Source organism: Pelodiscus sinensis, chromosome 24, assembly GCF_052426305.1.
Source record: "Pelodiscus sinensis isolate ZL-2025 chromosome 24, ASM5242630v1, whole genome shotgun sequence".
Lineage (NCBI taxonomy): Eukaryota > Metazoa > Chordata > Testudines > Trionychidae > Pelodiscus > Pelodiscus sinensis.
The window spans coordinates 18444809-18468774 of record NC_143075.1 but is presented as its reverse complement, the minus strand read 5'-3'; the positions used below and the strand labels follow the sequence as shown (position 1 = coordinate 18468774).

The 23966-nt window shown below is 54.8% G+C and overlaps 1 protein-coding gene across 1 annotated transcript; it reads left to right on the top strand.

Annotated features, from left to right (window-relative positions):
- The first annotated feature begins 7740 nt into the window (after positions 1 to 7740).
- HTR6 (5-hydroxytryptamine receptor 6) lies at positions 7741 to 22712 on the top strand. The gene is made up of 3 exons (XM_006115051.3): positions 7741 to 8466; positions 19749 to 19907; positions 22206 to 22712. Exons 1-3 carry the CDS (start codon positions 7741 to 7743, stop codon positions 22629 to 22631), a joined length of 1311 nt encoding a protein of 436 aa, XP_006115113.2. The 3' UTR covers positions 22632 to 22712.
- The last annotated feature ends 1254 nt before the right edge of the window (positions 22713 to 23966 follow it).

Below are 23966 nucleotides of genomic sequence, written 5' to 3'. Positions count from 1 at the left end.
CCAGCTTCTGACAGAGGCTAGGGTCACCATTCCTGCCCATCCTGGCTCATAGCCATTGAGGGACCTAACCTCCATGAATCTTTTTAGCTCTTTTTTGAACCCTGTTATAGTCTTGGACTTCACCACATCCTCTGGCAAGGAGTTCCACAGGTTGACTGTGCGTCGTGTGATGAAATACTTCCTTTTGTTTGTTTTAAACATCCTACCTATTAATGTAATGTGATGACCCTTAGTTCTTGTGTTATGGGAAGGAATAAATAACACTTCTTTATTCACTTTTTCCACACCAGTCATGGTTTATAGTTTTTGGGGAGGGCTCAAGGATGCCTTTCTGGCTGGATCACAGCCTCCTGCGCTCTCTGGAAGGTGAAGTTGCTCAGAGGAGGTAGCACTGAGTTCATTATTTTATTTTCATGAATGCCCTTGGGGCAGGCTTGCTGATGGTGGGCAGATCTGCTGTAGCATGTGCGTGGTGTGGAGAGATCCGCTTGGGTTTCCTCCTCCTCAGAGCAGTGTCATGCTAAAAAAAGCCCCATGTTTTTTCTGGGCCTAACAGCAGACCCTACTTGTTCCATGGACCGCTTGATATTTTTTGAATGCTTTCTGGGAATAGCCTGCAGGGCCGACATTCAGAGGTCAGGTCTGAATTTCGTTCCGGGGCTGGGGACTGAGCAATTGAGAAGCATTGGCCAGAGGTTTGGGAGAGGTGGCAAAAAGCATCTCTGGGAAAACACCTGCCTCTGGATCATGCCTTTTTGTTCACTTCCTGGTTTCCCGTTAGTTCCACCATCAGCCCTGCCTTATCAGAGGCCAGCCTCTCGTCCTACATCGATCATTCATCCGCTCAAAGTCGTTCCTGCCTGGGGGACGTCTGGGAGGTTTGCTTGTCTCTTTCTCCTCCATGAGGACTGCTTCCCCCTTTCCCTCTGCCCTGAGGCTGATGGTCGGTTGGAGTCTCAGGAACACAATTAGCTCTGGCAGTTTTTCACTCACCCATCTGGAAAACGGCGCCTAACATCTTACTCGGGAAATGATGTTAAACGTTTAAAACTTTGCTGATCCACCAGAGTCGCAGGCAAAAAAGGCCAAACTCTGCTCTCAGTTCTACTGGTGCTGAACCAAATTGCCCCCCTCTGGAAGCCAACTGCATGACTCCAGTTTATGCCCACGCAATACCGCAGCATCTGGCCGCACCCCGGCAATTGTGATGTTCTTTTGAAGCATGAGCCCGTCCAACGGCTGGATAATTAAACAACAACAGCAATTTAAATATCCTCAACGTGCCCCACGGTGGATTGTTCAAAACACAGCGCTGCGTAGTCTCCCCCGCCCCCTCGCACACACGTTTGTGGGAGCTGCTCTTGATTTTAGGCATTTAATTACCATTAAAGATTTGAAAGTTCCTTGAACTAAATAAAAATATGAAGAGCTGAAAAGGAGGAAAACAAACGAGTCGTCTTATTCTTTGTGTTACTGTAATGCCCAGCAGGGGTGGAGGGGTTGTACAACATTTGGTGGTACCCAGAACCGCTCCAAGTCCTGCCTCCCCCACATCTGCCTTGTAAAGGTTGGGAGGGCTCTGGCTCTGGGGTTGGGGGGTGGGAGGGGCTCAGAGCTGGGATAGAGGATTGGGAGATGGGCAGGACTGTCTCTAGGAGAGTGCAGGGACCAAGCATGGGATCCTCCACCGCAGGCCCTGCCCCAGACCCACCGCTGCCCAGCCTCTGCTGCACCCCACCCCTCAAGTCCTGCCTCTTCTCTGCCCCCTCCTATCTCGTCCCACGCCTGCTCTGCCCCCTCCCAAACTCATTGCACCAAGCCCCCTCCTCGTGCAATGCAATCTGGGGGATTACTTGGAAGGAGGGCATGGCCTGGCGAAACAGCAGGGGTTGGGTCCCCCCACGTTCATGGCAGTGGGGGGAGCTGGAGCAACCCATCAGCCTTCTCCACGCCTACCTGCCACCCTTCTCCCGGCCTCCTGCCCCTCGCGCCACCCCCGTGGTGGGAATGGGAGTGCTTTGGCCCCGGCCCGGGGAGTGGGCAGGATGCTCTGCTCTCCGCCACTGCAGGCAGCTGCCCCAAACCATCGTATTGACTGGATGGGGGAGGGGTGGGCTCTGGGGTGTGGATGAGGGGTTTGCGGTGTGGGAGGGGGTCAGGGCTGGGGCAGAGGGTTGGAGTCTGGGGATGCAGGCTCTAGGGTGTGGATGAGGGGTTTGGGGTGTGAGAAGAGCTCAGGGCAGGGGCAGAGGCTTGGGGGAGTGGGGTGTGGGGACTCTGGGGTGTGGATGAGGGGTTTGGGGTGTGAGAAGAGCTCAGGGAAGGGGCAGAGGCTTGGGGGAGTGGGGTGTGGGGACTCTGGGGTGTGGATGAGGGATTTGGGGTGTGAGAAGAGCTCAGGGCAGGGGCAGAGGCTTGGGGGAGTGGGGTGTGGGGACTCTGGGGTGTGGATGAGGGGTTTGGGGTGTGAGAAGAGCTCAGGGCAGGGGCAGAGGCTTGGGGGAGTGGGGTGTGGGGACTCTGGGGTGTGGATGAGGGGTTTGGGGTGTGAGAAGAGCTCAGGGCAGGGGCAGAGGCTTGGGGGAGTGGGGTGTGGGGACTCTGGGGTGTGGATGAGGGGTTTGGGGTGTGGGAGGGGCGTAGGGCTGGGGCAGAGGTTTGGGTTGTGGGAGGGACTGGGGTAAAGAGTTGACGTGTGGGCTCTTGGGCGTGGATGAGGGGCTTGGGAGGGGTTAGGGTGGGGCAGAAGGCTGGGTTGTGGAGGTGAGGCTCTTGCTGTGGGTGTAGGGTCTGGGGTGGGGTAGGGCTGGGGAAGAGGAGCTCAAACTTTGGGCTGCAGCAGGCAAGCTGACCTGGGTTTGGGGCCATAGAGGGGAAATCCCCCTCCCCCGGCCCCTCCTCTCTCTTCTCCTCTCCCTACCCCTCCTGGCACTAACCGAAGTCCCAGGAGGAGCCCACCCAGAGTTACCTGCTGGGAGGGGGCTGCCATGTGCTGCCTCCCCTCCTCTCTGCACAGTCAGCCTCTCGCTGGTCCTGTTCCCTTATAGCCAGACTGAAGCGGCAGCTCAGAGTACCCAGGGCTGCTACCCACTGCCCAGGGCACAGGTAGGTAAGGTCAGGTGAGGCAGCCAGAGGGACATGGGGGCCAGGTGGCATGGTCCGGGGACACTCTGCAGGAGAGGCAGGGTCTGGCATGTGGGGCTGGGGGAGATACCCGGGTGATGTAGGTTTAGTTTGTCCTGCCTTAGTGGGGGCAGGGCGAGCGGTTCCCAGCCTTTCCAGACTGTTCCCCCTTCTGGAGGCTGATTTGACTTGCCTCTGACAAGTTTTCCCTTCTTTAAAAACTAGCCAACTAGCCCGTCATAAGACGGGATTTTCAGGTCACTCCTCCACATCGGTTTTCTCTTCTGAGCCTCCGGTCTCTCGCTCCGTCTCTCTCTCTCCTCCTCCTCCTACTGCCTCCCCCCCTCTCTCAGCTCTCCTCCGCGTCCTGCCTCTCAGCTCTCCTCCGCGTCCTGCCTCTCTCTTTCTCTTCTCCTCCCCCTCCTGCCTCTCACTCGGGGGACCACAGAGCCCAAACGGTCACTTGTGCCACTTGCTCCCACACGGCGGCCTAGCTGAGCGGCGCAGAAGTCAGCCAAGAGCCATGGCGGGAGATGAAGGGGGTCAGGGCGGTGACATTAACGGCCAGGGGGCGGGGCCTGGAGCCACTGTCACGCCTCACGTCACCGCCCCGCCCCCCCTTCCGCCGTGGCGCTCAGCTGACTTCTGCACTGCTCAGCCGGGCCGCCGCAGGGGAGCAAGCGGCACAAACGGCCATTTGGGCCCCGCACTCCCCATGCTGCATGGGGGGAGTGCGGAGCCCAAACCGTCGCTTGTGCTGCTTGCTCCCATGCGGCAGCCCAGCTGAGCGGCGCAGAAGTCAGCCGAGCGCCACAGCGGGAGGTGAAGGGGGGCGAGGCGTACACGGGCATGTACGTCACCGCCCCGCCCCCTTTTTCCTTCCGCCGTGGCGCTCGGCTGACTTCTGCGCCGCTCAGCCAGGCCACTGCGGGGGAGCAAGCGGCACAAGCAGCCGTTTGGGCCCCGCACTCCCCATGCAGCATGGGCTGCCAAGAGGGAACAGCCAGCATTTCAGGCAACAGCGCCCCCCCAGAGAGAACAGCCAGCATTTCAGGCAACAGCGCCCCCTCAGAGGGAACAGCCAGCATTTCAGGCAACAGCACCCCCCAGAGGGAACAGCCAGCATTTCAGGCAACAGCGCCCCCCCAGAGAGAACAGCCAGCATTTCAGGCAACAGCGCCCCCCCAGAGAGAACAGCCAGCATTTCAGGCAACAGCACCCCCCAGAGGGAACAGCCAGCATTTCAGGCAACAGCGCCCCCCCAGAGGGAACAGCCAGCATTTCAGGCAACAGCACCCCCCAGAGGGAACAGCCAGCATTTCAGGCAACAGCACCCCCCAGAGAGAACAGCCAGCATTTCAGGCAACAGCGCCCCCCCAGAGGGAACAGCCAGCATTTCAGGCAACAGCACCCCCCAGAGGGAACAGCCAGCATTTCAGGCAACAGCGCCCCCCCAGAGGGAACAGCCAGCATTTCAGGCAACAGCGCCCCCCCAGAGGGAACAGCCAGCATTTCAGGCAACAGCACCCCCAGAGAGAACAGCCAGCATTTCAGGCAACAGCGCCCCCCCAGAGGGAACAGCCAGCATTTCAGGCAACAGCACCCCCCAGAGAGAACAGCCAGCATTTCAGGCAACAGCACCCCCCAGAGAGAACAGCCAGCATTTCAGGCAACAGCGCCCCCCCAGAGGGAACAGCCAGCATTTCAGGCAACAGCACCCCCCAGAGGGAACAGCCAGCATTTCAGGCAACAGCGCCCCCCCAGAGGGAACAGCCAGCATTTCAGGCAACAGCGCCCCCCCAGAGGGAACAGCCAGCATTTCAGGCAACAGCGCCCCCCCAGAGGGAACAGCCAGCATTTCAGGCAACAGCACCCCCAGAGAGAACAGCCAGCATTTCAGGCAACAGCACCCCCCCCAGAGGGAACAGCCAGCATTTCAGGCAACAGCGCCCCCCCAGAGGGAACAGCCAGCATTTCAGGCAACAGCGCCCCCCCAGAGGGAACAGCCAGCATTTCAGGCAACAGCGCCCCCCCAGAGAGAACAGCCAGCATTTCAGGCAACAGCGCCCCCCCAGAGGGAACAGCCAGCATTTCAGGCAACAGCGCCCCCCCAGAGGGAACAGCTAGCATTTCAGGCAACAGCGCCCCCCCAGAGGGAACAGCCAACATTTCGGCGTTACAGACTCTCAGACACTGGGCTACTATATATATGATGACTCGCTTACAAAATCAGAATTAAAAATAACCCCCCCAACCCACAACCACAGTCACAGCCACACTGGTACGGCTAAATTGCCGACATCCTCGCGTTTGCTGTATCCAAGAACTGGCGTGGGACAGAACGATTGTCCTCGCCTGTCAGACTGAAGCTTGGGCCTGCTTTTCACTCGGGAGCCTGGTGTGAGGCCTGAGCCACAGGGCCAAAGTGTGTGTCAGTGCTTGGCAGCCCCCGCCCCGGTGGCCTGGAGCCCTGGGTACTTGCCCTGCTTACTGGCCTCTATTGCCGGCCCTGCATTGTGACACCCTACGCCTGTCCTGTCACCCTCCCGGGGGCTGCAAGCCCCATGTTGAAAAACACTGATCTAGGGGAGCTGCTGTACCGTGTCACTGCACCCACCGGGGTCCCGTTGAACTCCCTGGCAATCACAGGCGTGCAGCGCAGGCCTCGGCTGTGTGCTAGCCATTAGGGATGTACGAGTGTAGCTGTGTAAACAAGTAACCGAGAGCATGAGATTATCGGTTACCCAAACGGCTACCCACGGGACAGGCGAGAGCCAGTATGTGCAGGGAGCTGACTTAAAAGCTGGCTCCCAGTGCGCACCGGCTGCCAGGGAGCCACTTTCTGCCCCATGCTGCTGCCTCTGTATCAAAGGCATCAGAGTGGGCCAGTAGCCGTCACCCCATGAGGGGGGTGGCAGGTGGGAGGTGTGCGCCGGCTCCCAGGGAGCTGGCTGCCACCCTGCGTGTAACCATGTAACCGCTGACATTTTCAGTTAATTACCCGCATTTTAACATTCCTCTTAGCCACCGTAGGCTTGGAGCTGGATTAACACCAAGGGGCACAGGCGAGTGTGGTACGGGCAGGAGGTGGGGAACAGGAGCTGGAGCCATGACAAGGTTGGTAGGGGGTTGCGATGAGGCGATGAGTGTGATTCTGCTGTATTTTTGTGTCACATCGCCTGTAAATGCAGCTCCTCCGTGGGTGTCAAATTGGTCTTCCTGGTCTCCCCTTGGCCCATGCCTACGTCCCATAGCAGAGGATTCAGCGGGGGAAGCATCTATCCAAGAAACGATTAAAAATAAAACCAAGCGAACGTCTCCAAATGGCCCCAAAGAGCTTTTCCCTCCCGTGTCACCTGCGCACCTGTGAGTGAGGCCACCGGGCCCCCTCGCCGCGTCGCTTCCCTCGCACAGTGGCCACCCACTGCAGTGTCTGTGTTTTAAGTGACTTAACCGGCCTGGCCTCTCCCATTTCTTTGGGGTGTGTTCCTGGCGGCCCTCCTGCCTGCAGCAGGTTTCCCCGCAAGTCTACCCCTCCTATGTGCTGACGCCGCAGCGGGGTCACCGTACCTGGGCCGGAGCCACTGACATGGCTCAGAGATTGTGGTCGATTTTGGATCAATCCCTGCATCCCCCTTGGGGAACAGCCTGACCTCCTGCTGGCCAAGCCCTTCCCTGGTGCACGGCGCTCGTCGTGTGGTTTTGTTGTGTGCACTGGCGGGTCAAGCAATCCATCATGGTCAGCGACTGTGCTTCAACCCTGGCTGTTCAGCACAGCCCCACGCGGCTGTTTTTCGCCTCCAACCTGTTGCCCTTCTAGCTGATGTTAACTTGCCCCCTTTGCGTCAGATCCTTTTCTTTAACCCCCCCCCCCCCAGCTGGAAGGGGAGGGCTGGTGGAGTGGAGGAGCCAGTGTTTGCCGTCGCTTTAAGGGCAGAAAAGAAAGCTCTCCAATTGCTACTTTACAGAATCCAGACTAGATCCTTTAGCAAGAGCAAAGGGGGAAGGAAGGGGGGGATGCTAAGGGAAGAGAGGGGCACCCCTCCCCCGGCCAAGGGAGAAACCTCAGTCCTGCCTTCCCACACCCCTGCCCATTGCAGCTTTCCCACCAGCCAGACTCTGGAAGCATCCAGCTTCCCTCGCATCAGGGTTTATTCTGCCTCTTGCCTGCTCTGTGTGCAGCAGCAGCCACAGCCGGGATCGGACACACAGCAGCTGAAAGGAAAAGGCTCCCGGTCCTCAGAAGCAAGAGCCCTACAGGTAGGCAAGCAGGAGGGAACGAGCGAAGCAGCGCTAGGAACTCAGGGGCATCTGCTCCCTGCACCCGCCTCTCCCCAGAGGCGGCAAAGCAGGCGGCTCAGTGGCATTTGCAGCTCCTAGGAAATGCCTCAGTAGGAGCCGTGGGGTGGGGAGGGAAGCTGCTTTCTTCTCCTGATCGGCTCCTGAGAATGTCATTCTGCCCTGAGTGCCAGTGAAGCGAGAGGGGGAGTGAGAGGGAGCCAGACCACACTTCTTCCCCTTAAAAGCTGGCCCATGACAGCTCAGCATCCCCAGGGGAGTTGCTAGCTGTCCTCGCCTCAGCCTGTGCACAGCCATCCCCCCTCTCCCAGCTCCTCAATGGCAGAAGGCTTCGGGAGACCCAATGCCAGTGTGTTTGGGGAGAGATCCCTGGCAGGGGGGAACAGCTGGGTGGCCGCCTTCCTGTGCTTCATCATCCTGCTGACCACCCTGGGCAACTCCCTGCTCATCCTGCTGATCTTCACGCAGCGCTCCCTGCGCAACACCTCCAACTACTTCCTGGTGTCCCTCTTCATGTCCGACCTGATGGTGGGCTTGGTGGTCATGCCCCCCGCCATGCTGAACCAGCTGTACGGCCGCTGGGTGCTGGAGGGCGAGTTCTGCTCCATCTGGTACTCCTTCGATGTCATGTGCTGCAGCGCCTCCATCCTCAACCTCTGCGTCATCAGCCTGGACCGGTACCTGCTCATCATTTCCCCACTCAAGTACAAGCTCCGGATGACCTTCTGCAGGGCCGTGTGGCTCATCTTCGCCACCTGGACCCTGGCCGCCCTGGCTTCCTTCCTGCCTATCAAAATGGGGTGGCATGAGCTGGAGTTTGAGATCAGGCCCCTCAATAGCACCTCCCACATGGAAGAGGACCAGTGCAGGCTCCTGGTCAGTCTGCCCTACGCTCTGATTGCCTCCTGCCTGACTTTCTTCCTCCCATCCATGGCCATCTCCTTCACCTACTGCCGGATCCTCCTGGCCGCCAGGAAACAAGCGGTGCAGGTGGCTTCGCTCACCACCAATATGGCCAGCACCTTCGACGCGCCCCTGCAGCAGGTAACGTGGTTTGACTGCCCGGGTGGGGATTTGACTTGTGTGCATGCCGTTCTGCCCTGCCTGCTGATCCCACAGCCAGCTGGTTAGCGTCACCCTCCCTGCCCTCTCCTTGGATGGCTAGAAAACAAACTCACACTGCCCCTGAAATCAGCTAGAGCGGGAGCTTTTAAACCCCTGGAAGGTGCAGAGTTTTTCAGGCAGAGAAAGTTGCTGGGGAGGGTGCAGCTTTGGGCTGAGCCCTGGGACATGTGGGGGGCGCATCAAGCTGTCTATGCTGCAGAGGGAGCGTTAGGACTGAAACCCCCTCTTCCCGGTGCTTTCTCGCCCCTCCTCAGCGGCTCCCTGCCCTCGCAAGGCAGAAGCAGCGGGAAGGACTCTGTTTGGAAAGTTAGAGCTGACATGATGTTCATTTACAGGAGGGAGTCAAAAAGGTGGCTGGGGGAATGGAGACTAATTATGGCCAGTTTGAGAAGAGGTTGACTTGGGGAGGGGAGAAGTGGAGGGAAATTGCCCCACTACTGTTCAGTGAGACTTAATATTCAATATCCGCCCAGGAGATCTCTGCCCCTCCAGTCCTATCTGGTGGTTTCCCTGATGGCTTGTAAAATAGGAGCTTGATCCAACAGGGGGGAAGGCCCCAGTGACCACAGAGGCAGCCGGATTGGGGCCTAGGGTACAACAAAGGGCCACTGACCTGGGTCAGCAGCCTGCAGGCCTTTGGGAGCAGCTTCCCGACGCCTGGGCAGTAAATGAGGGAGGACGTAAGGCGGGCGAGGTTCTAACTGTTGCTGCCGTGGTGCCAGGTGTCCCCTCCGAGGGATGTTAATTATTGGTTAAAAGGACGAGTTAGCCATGGAGCCGCCCCCCACCCGCCTGCAGTGTAGCACGGTGGGCCCGGCTGGGCTGGAGCAGCCCCTCACCTATGGTGGGCGGGGTGACGCTCCAGGCTGCCAGTGAACCGATTACCCAAGGGGTAACGGTAATGCTTAGTGGGTAAGCGGTTCACTGGTTAACCCTTTACATCCCTAGGACAGACGTGGCGCGTGGCTCACTCTAAGGTGTGTTGGGATTTGTCTAGATTAGGAAAGGGTGTGTGTGTGTGTGTGTGTGTGTGTGTGTGCGCGCGCGCGTGCGTGCAGGGGGGGTTGACTGAGCCTGGACCATCTTGCTCAGCTAGACCAACCCGGCAGGGCTGGGAACCTGTGAGGGCCTATGCGGCAATAGAGCCACAGGAGGGTTGGCTTTCTAGTCACGATGGATTTATATGGGGCAGGTGCTGGAGGCGCCCACACAGGCAGCCCTGGGGGCTGTACCTTCCTCTGCCACTGACTAGCTGGGTGACCTAGGGCGAGTCACTTCCCCTTTCTGCACCTCCAGTTCCCCTAGCAGTAAAAGGAGGATGGTGATACTCACCTGCCTCTCCTGGTATGTCCACCCTGCAAGTACACACCCCGGCTGGCCTGTGTCAGCTGGTGAGCTCGCCTCCCGCCCAGCTCGCAGAGTCCTGGGGCCTGAGCCCAAATATCTACACTGCAGTACCACAGCCCCAGGCAGGAGCAGCGTTTTTAGTTGCAGTGTAGACGTACCCTCAGGGGTTGTGATTACAGGATTCGGATCCTCTGCTGGAGGGTGCCCTGTTGTGCATGCTCATTCATAATGATCATTCCCTATTAGCCAGCTACCTTTTGCATTTCCTTCTCCTGCACGTTACTGGGCATCACTCGAGTGCCTGCCTTGTTACTGAGCCACGAGCCCTGGCGGAGCAACGCGCAGCCTGGCGAGGTGCAATGCAGCGACTCACCGTTTCTAGCCGGTCTCGCTCCAAACTGGCAAACTCAGAACTACTCCCGGATGGAGCTTAGACGAAGCATTGAGACTAAAATTTGCTAAGCAAGGCCCAGTCCAGCAAGGTGCCGAGTGCCTTCCACACCCACTCACTGCAGCGGGCGTTGATGGGGCATAATGCTGCACAGAAGCAGCTCAGCTCCTGGCCAGATGGGTCCTGTGCTGTAGTACTGAGGCACTAAGCGTGGGCTTGTCACAGGCACCCACATGAATATCGTTACAACACCCTGAGCATTGGAGCTGGGCAGCTGGCAGGTCCCACCTCCCCCATCACACCTGCCAAGGGTCAATATTTTGCCAAGGGTCCAGGGTGGGCTCTTCTCAATGGGACACCTGGCTCATGGGCTTGGTTGGGGTCTATGATCGGGGTGAAGGCATGTCAGAAAGGGAAGCCTTCAAAACAGCACGGGACTTCCGTGCAAGAGAGCAGATGGAGTGAGGGGGGAGGGGAGAGTCGGGCGTCAATGGGAAGGGGCGGAGGAGCTGTGAGAAGTTGGCCCTGATGTCAGACGGGTGCGGGAGCAGCAGGGAGTGAGGCTTAAAACCCAGCGGAAGGGATGGAGCCGCACAGTTAAGCTTGGGGGCAGAGGAAAAGAGCCGCCTGGAACAATGCAGGGCAGGGGTGTGTCCTGGGTACAAACAGGTGGCTGAAGAGGCTAAGGAGAGCGTGGGGGGAAGTTGGAGTCCTGCTGGGGGTGGACCGCCATGTGTCCCGGGGGCTGTGCCTTGTGAGTCACTCTGCCTGGGCACGCCTGAGGGAAGAAACCCAACTCCGGGCCCCTCCCAGCCGCCCGTGGCCTGTGTGTGTGGGGCGGGCCTGCTGAGCTAGGACATCGGTCCCCCAAGTCGACGTGCCAACTCATGCAAATGTATGGCTAGAGACGTGATTCAGACGGGATGTCTACGTAAAGCTGCACCTCTCTCGTGATCCCGACAGCTCTCAAATCTTGGGATTTTTTTCAGCCCCAGGCTGAGGGGAGCCTCTCTCCCCCTCACACCACAGCCCTGTCTCCCCCTCCCCGGTCCACAGCCTTGGGGCACACAGCCTCGTGCTGGCTGCTGCCTCTGTTCATTGCACAGGGAGCCTTCCCCCCATCCAGCTTTCTTGTGCTGGTTCAGGCATCTAACAGTTAGGTGCCACCACGCTCAGCGCTGTAATGCCTCAGCCCCTTTGCAGTGCTGGGCCTTAGCAACGCCTGCTGAAATGGAGGCCCCATGGTGCTAGAAGCTGTATAACACCACAGGGAGAGACAGGCGCTGCCTCAGAGCGCTCAAGAGCTAAACAGTCAAGAAACCCAAAGGCCTATTTACCACCCTCATTTTACAGAGGGGCCACCCAGGCCAGGAGAAATTAGGTGACCCACCCAAGGGGACACACGGAGTCCACAGCAGAGCTTAGAACCCAGATCTGAGTCCCAGTACAGTACCTGGGCCCAGGGCTGGATTAAGCGGGGGGCTGGCTGGGGCACCAACCTATGGGGGGGTGCCTGATGGCAGCTGTAAGGAGTGCCGCATGCCCGATTGCAGCTGTAAGGTGCGCAGCATGCTGGGGGGCGGGGCTGTGCATGCGCCACAAGGCCGGGGGCGGAGCCGCGTATGCGTTGCGCGCCCGCTGCCCGGGGCTCAGGAGCAGCCATCTTCCTCTCGAGCCTTGTGTTTGGTTCAGCATCAGGAACAGACTTGTTTGTGACTGAGGTGACAGGCCCGGCCCGCAAGGTGCCGGTTGCAAAAGAGGGACGACATTTGGATGGCAGGTTATTGCGAGGCTAGATAAGCAAAGCCAGTGTTTAACGTCACTGTACACGTACACACTTCCATTACGCCCAGCGACAACGTGTGCGTCTTGCGCTCAGTATCGAGGCCAGATCCTCAAGTGGAGTAAATGGGTACCACGGCCCTGAAGTGATCTGTTTCCAGTCGCTGAGGATTTGACTCGTAGACTCATGACTACTAACCCTTCCCCTCCAAACAGAAAACCCACCCTGAGAACGTTCTGCCACGCGCCTCAGTGGGGTGCGGGAAAGTTTCCTGACTTGCGGAGTGTAAAGAAGGGTGTCCCGGGGTACCACGCCCCAGTGCTGGGGCTGCATTGCTTTGGTAAGCACTCAGCAGTGCTGAGTTGGAGGCAGTGGGGCACTTACATTTTCTGGGCCTTGGCCTGAGAGTGGCAGCGGGAATTTACCGCCGGCTGCTCTCAGTAAGGGGCTTGCATCGTCACAGGAGTCTGTTGGCGCCTGGCCAGGTGGGGCCTGATTCTGTGCTCATTGAGACAGTGCAGCTAGGGAGTAAATCAGTTGACTGCGCTGAGTCCGTGGGCCTGACCATCCTGGTTTTCCGGAGCAGTTACTCCTGATTGACTCCAAAGCGGGTGTGAGGAGACCCAGGACTGTGGCTGTTTGAATTTGTTATTCCCCCATTGATAGCCACTGCAGAAGAGCTACTGGATGTTGAGTGTGCTCTGGGGAGGCCGAGGAGAGCCTGGCATTTAGCTGCCTCCACAGTCTCCCCTGTCAGACCGTTTGTTTAAATTCTCTTTGTTCATCCCTGATATAACCGGGGAGCCCTGCGGGATATTACGCTGATCCCAGGCCGTTGGCAAAAGTGGATTTCAAAAGTGGATTTCACTTTGTTAGCTTAAGAGTTTCTCTAGCCAGGGAATGGAACGAGGGGCTGATTTCCTGCTCACACCCCTTTTATACTAACAAAAGAGCACACGAGGGAAAGCACATTTGCACAGGTTCAAGTTCTTCGATTCAATCACGGGATAGGTATGTCTAGTGATCTGAAGAACACGAAGATTAATTTTGAGATGCTAGAAAAGAAAAGGAGGGGGAAATAACCTGGAGGGGTTCAAAATAGATGATTCTTCTCGACATAAATGACCTTGCATAGTGGATGAGTTCATAGTTCAACGGCGGATGATTTTAGGCCTTTCTTGATTTAATGCTCTTGGCTGTATGGTTTGGTTCTCTCAGATAAGAGTGAGTTCATTTAACTATCACATTCAAGGGGCTTAAAGTGCATGATGAGTGAGAGATGTCTGTCCTGTGACGCCCAGCAATCACAGGGTTTCTTTCAGGCAAGAGAAAACTTTGACGATAGTTTAATGTTAAGTGTCTAGTGCCAGTTTTCCCCACAAATCTCTCTCCAGGTACCTTGGGATGACATTTGTACACTTATAGAACCTTCCTTCTAGAATCTCATGGCACGCAATTAATTATGCCTGCCAGACCTCCAGGGTATATGTGAAATATTATTTCCCCTCATTTTATAGATGGGGAAACTGAGTCACAGAGTGGTTCAGTGACTTGTTCAGAGTCATACGCTGTGAATAGAACACGGGCCACCTCCTTAAAATCAGTGGAAGTTATTGTTTTCCTGGGGTGGTCCTGACTCCCTCCCTCTTCCAGTCCTCTGCTCGGAAGGGGGGCACATTAGCTCTTGCAGGAGTCTGGTGATCTAGACCATGCTGGGATTTCACAGTTTGGCCTTTATAAATGCTGGGGACCCTCGGGAGTTTTGCTGAAGAAGAAGAGACTCCCGTGCTCACTCCCCCTCCTTCTCGCTCCGTCACTTAGGGAGAAGGTAACAGCAGTCACAAAAATAACTGTATGGGGGAGGAGAAGCTGTCATGCCCATTATTGAGAATTGCGGAGCTTGATGTCACTCCGAGGAAAGGAATAATTTCCCGTTCCCCTCAAATTGCTTGATGTGGGGGTGTAGTGGCGATGCTGGTTGAGGAAGGGGCGGGGGATTTGGGGCAAAATATCAGGAATGACAGCAGCTTCGAAGCATTAAACCCCATTTTTTTTGTTCCTTTTAGAAAGTGTATGGCCCCACTGCTGTGTGCTGAGCTTTGCAGGACAGCAGTGGAGTTGGGATTAGTCGAGAGAGAAACTTCCTTTGACAGACCTTTAGCTGTGGAGTTTCACCAACTCCAGGGCAGCCTAAAAGCTTCTCCCTGTCACAAACAGGGGTTTGGCCAATAAAAGACATTCCCTCACCTACCTTGTCACCCGCCTGTACAGACGGCCAGTATAAGGGCTGCACATCACTTAAGTCCCAGCTCAATCCCATGTAGACCATGGTCAGTTCCATGTAGACAGTGGTCAGTTCCAGCCAGTGATAAATATCTGGATGAATGGTAGAATTAGAGGAAAGGGGAAAAATTGCACTCCAAACCCAGGATTTTTGCACCCCTCTCAGCTGCTATTTGTCTGCATCAGGAAATCTAATTAACCCCAGAGCTGAGTTTAGTAATAGTTGTACCTAGGACTTGGCCAGCCAAGCATTCGCTCAATTTGTGAAGAGAACTGAAAGCTGAGATGACTCATACAGTCTTACCTGCTGCACTTAAAAACCAGCACCAGAGAAATCTCCCTGCTCTGTCACTTTCAGCTGTCATGACAGTTCCTAATGTTCCAGGCAAGTGTAATGTAATTTGCCAATGTGTATAAAATAGCGTATTTAATCAATGCACTAATAAGCGTGACTGTGTTGGGTCAGGAGGTGCAGCGAGATGAAAGCAGAACTCATCACGAGAATGAATTCTCGACAGAACAAGTCCACGAGGACATGGACCCAGACGGTGAAAGGTGGCTAAGTACGGTTCTAACATGCCACAGGACCACTTGTGTTTAAGTGCGGTTCTGTTCAGTGTTAGGAGCCCAAGTCTCCTTTTCAAAATGACTTTGGCATAGGGGAGCCTAAGTTTCAATAGATGGCAGTGGGCTTAGGCTCCTAAATGCCCACATAACTTTTGAAAATGAGACTTAAGCTCCTAAATCAGTTAGACGTGGCCAGGCTGAGCAGAGCAACATCCAACCCCCTTTAAAAGTATGGGCCTTGTGTCTTACGTGATGGGCCAAGATTCTGCTCTGTGTCATTCTTGATTTACACTAATGAGATTCCACCAAAGCCAGTGGAATTACGTCTAATTTACAGAGGTGTGAGAGAGGAAAACATGGCCTAGTAATGGAAGATTTCTAATTCTTCTCCAGTGCTATAACTCACTGATCCCTAGCCCTGATGTGTCATGAAATATTGCATGTTAATAAATCCATCTCTGAGCCAAGACTGAATATTGACCATCTGTCAACTTAGCCCACAGAAATATTTTTTGGGGCAAGAAGGACTATCTATATAACTATACAAATTGTCAGGCTCTTCCCAACTCCACCAAAAGCTGTTTTAAACTATTTCTGTTGCAGAAAGTTATAAGTACCCTGAATAGAAATATAGATGGATTAATGGGCAGGTGACATATGTGATTATCATAAGATAAAAGCAACTTCTGATATGATTCTACAATTTGTCATATCCAAGCTCATTTCTCTCTTTTTCTAATCACAAATCTTTCTAATTGTGTGTGGGGGTTTATATATCTATATGTGCATCAGATGCTGCATGCATATGGGAAGAAATTAGTTCTCACTTGCAGAGAATTTGAAATTCTATAACCCTACCTCATTTAAAATACCCTTCTTCTGATTTTACTATATAGGCTACAATATTAAGCTAGCTAGCATACAGAAGTTGCATTCATCTTATGATAATCACATGTCACCTGCCCATTAATCAATCTATATTTCTATTCAGGGTACATCTAACTTTCTGCAATGGAAATAGCTTAAAAGAACTTTTGGTGGAGGTGGGAAGAGCCTGATGATTTGTATAGATATTCCTTCTTTCTCCAAAAAATATTTCTGTGAAACATGTCTGATTTTACATATACATTTCTGCAGGAGAAAATTATTTGTCACCAAATTTAACAGATTTATTTCCCTAGTAATAGTATCTATTGATCTAGTATCCTACAGTGAAAAGAGAAAGTTAATTGCTTTTAAATACTTTGCTTTAGCATGCTGTTCACTTTCTTTCACATAAGGGACTCTGAGCTAGCCAACTCACTTATGGGTGAGCTGTAAGTATTTTAATAGGTGGAAGGAGAAGCAGAGAATATACAGACAAAAATAATCAAATGGTTTTGAAAGGCTTTTTCTGAGATACCAGATTTTGCAACAAATTACATTTAAAAGTTCTTGGTCGGATCCACTGCCTTAACTAACATTGGTATTCATTTGCCCCATGAATGCTCATCACCTAATAAACTATCTTGTTAGTCTTTAAAGTGCTACGTAATTTTTTCCCCTTTTGTTTTACCAAGATCAGACTAATATGGCTCTCTCACTATTACTACACACTGTCTGTAATTGAGAAAAATGGAGGCCGTTCAGCACCTTGGACAGCGGGGCCTGCCACAAGCTGTGTTAGTAGAGCCCTGCGTATCCGTATCTGCATCCATATCCACAACACTAAGCTGTGGATATCCTCATCTACAGAAGTGGATCCCCATGGATATAAAGCAGACATCTGCAAATTTTCAGGGCTTTATGTATTGGGCCCTATTTCAGCTAAGCACTTTTTAGCACATCCTTAAATTTTTTGAAGTCAGTGGGCGTGCTCAAGTTCAGCAAGTGCTCACATGCGTTGCTGAATCAGGGGCTTAGAACAGAAACATCCTGCTCCCAGTCAAACCAATTGAATGACAATTAAGCTCTCTCAATCATTCTGTGTAAGGAATGGTAGCTGGTCTACAAGAAAAAACCTCTTGGTACGTGTCTCCTAGTACTGCTATGATTTCATTCCACTACTGAATACATTTACATGGGACGATAGGTAAAAATAAAATTCAAGACAGAGAGCCATCAGGGTGTTATGTTTTAAATCACTTTGTTGAAGGATGGGCAGATCAGCAAACCGCGACATTGAATTACGACAGAATGCCAAGATAATTTAATTTGAGATTGCAGGAATGGCTAGGAGACAGAGCTGGCTCAGAGGGTTGTAGATTAAAACACCTGAGACTTATCGTTGAAAAATGTAATTAAGGGCTGTTCTAATCAATAGCTGAGACTAAGCTTTATCGTCACTCAGGCTTCAGTAGCTTGCTGCATTTAGATTTGTGCAAGAGTAAAAATCTTGTATTAATATAGTCACGATGGTTCAGTGGGTAGCAATTTCCTTTCCATAGTGGCTTTTTTTTTAACCACAGCATCCCTGGCAGGGCAGGTCTGTGTGGCCAGTGAAACATCAGGGTGGTTCCTTTCCAGCTGGCACCCAAAGGTCAATAAGCAGCATGAATCTCTAGGAATTCAGTGCAGTATGGCTCAGCTCATGCAGCCTGAGTGCTGTGTGCACAATGCAACTCATCAGTACATTCATACACAGTTTGATTTAAGCCTGCACTCCCCCTGACCCGACCAGTCTCTCACTATGGGAGCAGGAGTGATTCACTTAAGCTCTTTTACCCAGAGCCTCAAAAGTATTTAGGGATTTAACTCACTTTCATTTCAATGGGACTTAGGTGCCTACATAACTTTGAGGATTTGGGCCTTTGGACCTCAGTTTCCCCAGATGCAAAATGGGGGTCCATGACACCCACCTGACGTCCCACGGGTGCTAAGATGAGTCTATGCTGTGCTATTCCCAATGGCTGTTGAGCTCGATTAGCATCTCTTTGGAGGAGCTCAGCATCTTGCAGGATCAAGACCACAGAGGGGTGTCATCGGATTTGTCCCATAGCTCACTGTGCCCTCATCACATGTTCTCCAGTCAAGTGCCAGGACAAGAGCTTCCTTATGGTACCCCCATGTGTGTGGTGCACCACACCGGGGCATGTGCTGCTGGCCGATAAAAGGGGACCTTTTACGGAATGAGCCACTGCGTCCTTCTGCCTGGCACTGCAGGGGCCACTGAGACATGAGGGAGCTGCTGGGAGAAGCAGCTCACTCGCAAGTGCGAGCCGTGCGGTGTGTTCAGGACGACGAGGCCCACAAACGGCGCCCTGCTGCCAACAGCAGTCAATGGCAGCATGTCTGCCCGCGATGCCACAAAAAACATAGAGGACCACCTCCCCAGCTGGTGTAAATCAGGGGTGCTCCTTTGAAGTCTGAGCGATGCCGACTGGCATCCCTGGAGGCTGGGAGTCAGGGAAGGCTTCTAAGGATTTCCCCACTAACTGATTTACGGTTCAAGGATCATGCGTCTCTGGGCACAGACAATGGCTGGATGGCAAGCTACTGTCACTTGTCTTTGCCACCCGTTGGCGTCACCAGTCGTGTTGGTGTTTAAAGGGGTGGAGGTCTGAAAACCTTCCCTTTCGGTGGATTGCCTGCCCAGCATTTGTGCTTGGATAATGATGAAAGGCCAGCGAGAGAATCTGTATAAAACTAAAGTCTTGCTGCTTGTTTTCTTTGCCCAGGCATATTATTCCTGGCAGGCTTTTAACGTTGACTTTTCCACTCCACTCCGGGAGGCTGCTCTGCCTCTGAGCATCATGTTGTGACAGATCTAAAATCGGCACCAGTTTCTCTGCCTCCCTGGGGCCTCAGCGGAGCCCTGTCCACAGCTGGGGCTGGGGGGAAGGAGGTAGACAGGCTGGTTGTGCTTCATCCTCCAGAGTGGCCAGCGACTCCATCTTTGTCCATGGTGCAGCATAGGGGAGCCTTGTGGCTGTTCTAAATGACACCAGCTGCAACGGGCTTCGCCAGCAGCCCAGGCTTCCAGGGGTACAGGGGCTCCCAGGCGGCCCTGCTTTCATTCTGCTTGTGTCCCTGAAGCCTTTTTACTGGCTCTGCACTGCTCCTGCGTCCTTCCTCCTCCTTTGCATTGGTGGAGTGGCTCTGAGGGGCCACAGCGCAGCCCGGGGCTAGGCCCTGCATCCAGGGCCAGATTAAGGCATGGGCTAGCCGGGCAGCTGCTTGGGGCACCAACCTATGGGGGGTGCCTGATGGCAGCTGTAAGGGGCACACAGCACCCCTTACAGCTGCCATCAGGTGCTGCGCACCCGGCTTCCAGATAGCAGGCTGCAGCAGCTCCCAGTGGACACCCTGCAGCGGCCGCCCGGAGCCAGCGGTGGTAGCCGGGCTGGGCACATGCATCCTGCCGCTGCCAGCTCCACGCGCCCTCCCCCATGCACCGGGCGGGGGCAGGGCTGGGTCGCGCATGCGCCCTCCCCCAACTCGGGGCGCAATTAAACTGTCTGCACAGGGCGCCAGAATGGCTCAGTCCAGCCCTGCCTGCATCTTTGGGGCAACACAATTGATTGCAGTGGGGCGCTTGCTACTTGCAACAGCTGGAGAGTGGAACTGGGTGTAGTGACTCATTGGAGCAGGCCAGCGTGAGGGGAATAAACCAGGCTCCAGGAAGGCCGGCAGCGTGTGGCAGGAGGAGAGGGGGTAACTGTGTCCCTCCTTCCTGTGTGATGGGAGTGTCAGTCCTTGGGGACAAATCTGTGGTGCCATGTTGAGCCCCTGCCTTTCGAACATCCACCAAGGGGAGCGACTGCATTAGAGATTAGCCAGCGGGGGCAGGAAGGGCCTGTGGTGTTAGAAGCAGGCTGCCCTTTTTCTCAGATGGTTTCTTGTCCTTCGCAGGTCCCCGGAGCGCAAAGCCAAGCTGCAGGCCTGGGGGAGAACAGGAAGTTTGCCAACAAGCACAGCAAAAAGGCGCTGAAGGCCAGCTTGACCCTGGGCATCCTGCTGGGAATGTTCTTTGTGGCCTGGCTCCCCTTCTTTGTCACTAACGTGACCCAAGTAAGCCCTGGGAGGGGGGGAAAGGGAGGATGCTCCCCCCCCTTGTTACCCAAACCCACTCACAGCCCTGGGAAGACCCCTGGGAAGGCACGCTGGTCTCTGGCACTTTGGAGAGTGACAATATCCGTGTCTATGGGTGACATAGCCAGGGGATATGGCAGGAGGGTCTCACCCTGCCCCTCTCCAGGCAGCAGCTCTTATCTGCCTCCTAGGGTTGTGGTGCTCCAGCCTTTGGCCCTTCCCCATCCTGCCCAGATGGACTTTTAGACTGTAACCTCTTTGGGGCAAGGATGGGCATTCTCTTCTGTTTGCAGAACACCGGGCCCCCTAGCCAGGGGCACCTGCAACCATGCTGGCATGGGCGGTCGGTAAGGTAGGCAAGGGAAGGCACAGCTTTCCCAAACCTGCCTTCATGACTGTACCTAAGGTTGGGGCCACCATCAGGGAAGGTTGGAACCTCGGTGAGGCCGGGCTCTCCTCAGCCCCCGGGGAAGGTTGGGACCACGGCACAGCCGGGCTCTCCTCAGCCCTCAGGGAAGGCTGGAACCACGGCACGGCCGGGCTCTCCTCAGCCCTCAGGGAAGGCTGGGACCACGGCACGGCCGGGCTCTCCTCAGCCCCCGGGGAAGGCAACTCAGCTCAGCAGCCTGACTGCCAGGGGAGAGGATGGGGCAGCACAGCTTTCCCCAGCTGCTGGGGAGGGTCGGGCCAGGAGTATTACGATAGCCACAGCTCTCCACCTGGCCAGGTAGGATTGGGCTGGGGGTGGGCGGGGCTTGGATCCAGGGGCAGGGCTTCTGGGCGGGGCTGGGTCTTGCCTTCCCCAGCTGGGCTTTCACTGGATGCCCGTGCATGCTGGGCCCCTGGGTAAGGTGTGTGGCCGGGGGGGGGGGGGAGGGAGCAGATTCTGTGCTCCCAGGAGGATGGGGCCTTGGGGGTGGGGAGCAGGAGCACTGAGCACACCACCGCCACCCCCTCGGCCCTTACAGCCGCCCCGAGCATGGTGCACCCCGCCGCCCTTAAAGCTGCCCAGTGCGGCTGCGCAGTGCTTCAGCGGTGATTTAAAGGGCTTGGGGCGCCCGCTGCTGAAGCTGCTGCAGTAGCCTGAACTCTGGGCTCTTTAGCATCGCTGAGCCGCAGGGGAATTGTCCCCTTTGCCCCTCCCACCCCCCCATCGCTGGGCCTGCGCTTATCTATGACAACGAGTTAGAACCAAGAGCTAGGAAGCCAGGAACTCAAAGGCTGCATCTAGACTGGCAAGGTTTTCCACAAAAGCAGTTGCCAGCTGTCTACACTGGCCACTTGAATTTCTGCAAGAACACTGACTTCCTACTGTCTGAAATCAGTGTTCTTGCGGAAATACTATGCTGCTCCCGTTCGGGCAAAAGTCCCTTTTGCGCAAAAGGGCCAGTGTACTCAGCTCAGATTTGTTTTGCGCAAAAAAGCCCCGATGGTGAAAATGGCGATCGAGGCTTTTTTGCACAAAAGCGCGTCTAGATTGGCCACGGATGCTTTTGCACAAAAGTGCTTTTGCGGAAAAGCGTCCTGCCAATCTAGACGCTCTGTTCTGAAAATGCTTTTAACAGAAAACTTTTCCATTAAAAGCATTTGAGGAAAATCATGCCAGTCTGGATGTAGCCAGAGATTTTATTCATGGCACTTCCTACCACCCCCAGCCCCTGGTTGTTTCAGGGCCAAGCCTCCCAGAAAATCACTCGCCTGCCTTGCTGCCGGGAGCACATGTGATCCAGGCTCCTGGCTCCTCTGTGCTGCTGCAAACATCAGCCAAAAGGAGGGTGCAGTAGAGGCAGCCAAGTGCTGTATTATGGCAGTCTTGGGGGTAGCCCCGCTCGTGTGTAACTCCACAGGCTGTAATACACATGCACCCTCTGGGGTGTGTGGCCAGCATCCCCTTTGCACCCATAGCCAACCGCAGCTGAGGAGCTCCCTCTGGAAATGGCCTTTGGGCCCCTTTTGCCTCCCTTCCCTTTCCACAGTGGCCCTGTATTAACTCCTCTGAGAAGTTTCTTTAGTTGCCTGCCCCACCCCTGGAGCTAGAAGGGATCTGCCCCGGCACCCTGCCCTGTTTACTACATGAAGGTCCTTTTCTCTCAAGCCCAATGGGAACCTGCCTCCTTGGAGACCAAGGCAAAGGCCAGACTTTGCCTCTGACCCCTGTTGTGCAGAGCTGGGAAGTGATTGGGCTGCAGCTCCCCAGGGAAACCCACCCTGCCACACCCGTTGCTGGGAGAGGCCAGGAGGGGCCCGATCTAATCTGTGCTTGGTCTCACCCCCCAGGCAGTGTGCGACTGCGTCCCCGCTGCCTTCTTTGACGTGCTCACCTGGCTTGGCTACTGCAACAGCACCATGAACCCCATCATCTACCCCCTCTTCATGAGGGACTTCAAGAGAGCCATGGCCAAGTACCTGCCCTGCTGCCGGCGCTCTTGGGAAGGCAGACCCAGCGCCATCTCCCTGTCCATGCGGAACTCCAACAGCGGGCCCCGGCTGGGGCTGTCCCTCAAGAACGTCCTCACGCTGCAGGGCGAGACGGACTCAGGTGACTCGGTCATCCAGATGAACGAGCACCTCTTGCTGCCGGCCTGCAGAGACCCGCACCTGGAGTCCATCCCGGCCACAGGGGCCGACTCGGTCAACCTCTTCGACTTGGAGCACACGGACCAGGAGCTGCAGATCAACCAGCTGAACACGCCCATGGCTTGACCGCGCTGCCCAAACGGGGGTGGTGCAAGAGTAGCAGGGGCCCATTCTTGATCCCACCCCTGCCCGCTTAGTCTATGCACAGACACCTTGGGACCTGCTGGAGTCGGGCAATCCCCTGCATGGGGAACCAATGATGGTGTGTGTACATGTACCAGGCACCTGAGCCAAGTGACGCAATGCTCTGCTCCAATCTATCCCCTCGCCATAGAAACGGATCCCAGAGTTTGCTGTCTTCCTTATGTGTGGGGAGGAGGGGAAAACGTCTCTCTGCTTTGTCTGGAAATCACTGACCGGTTTTCGTCACTTACAGGTTGGGTTTGTTTTAATATGATGAAATCACATTTTATTGCCAACGTTTACTGGCTTGGTGTCACTTTCCTTTTTCGCACTGTCCCCCCTTCCCTAGAGTGCGTAAAGCAGCACAAGGCATGTATACATTCTGACCCCCACGTGATCTGCGCAGGTTGAGAGGGTTTTATTGTCCCCGAGTTAAGCAAACCATGGCAACATTTTGTGGCATTTTGAAATTGGATTAAAAAGCAGCCCACTGTAAATCAACAGCCAGAGAGATAAACACAACCTAACAAGCATTGAAAGCAAAGGGGTCTGGCATCAGCCCCTGCTGGTTATTGCCACTGGACTCTGAGCATTTCGTTAGCAGGAGAACAGTAACGCTCAAGTGAGCGGAGGCTACAGTAATGAGGGTATGGAATGATCTGACTAGCTAAGTTACTAGGGCATAGGTTCCCAAACTGGGGGGCGCACCCCTCTGGGAGGAATGAAGAAATTCCAGAGGGGGCGTGAAGCGACAAGGCCCCCCCTTTAGAAAGAGCCCGGTCAGTCCGGTAAAAAAATCCAGAAAATATCGAATTTCAAAATGGCCACCTTAAAAGGGCAACTTTTTTTTTTTTTGGCAACAACTTTTCCCCTTGAGTACCAGCACCTTTACATGGTCCTGGGAATTAAAGGGACCACGACTGTTTTTCAGCCCTGGTCAGTTCCCTTTTTTTTTTTTGCTCAACAAGTTTTGCTGCTATTTTGGGGGGGGGGGGGGAAGTGAGGGTTTCTCAAAAATCAAAAAGGGGGCGCAATGTTGAAAAGTTTGGGAACCACTGTGCTAATGCAGCATTAAAGGTAGCTGTAAAGTCAGCTAGGGGCAGTGAGTTCTCAGCCACTGGGCTGCTTTACAGGACAGGTATCAAGGCTCCATGCTCACCCTTGCTACTAAAAGCAACAAGGAATCAGGTGGCACTTTAAAGACTAACAAATGTGTTGGGGAACAAGCTTTTGTGAATTCCAACTCACTTCCGCAGGGGCTGAAGAAGAAAACAGAAG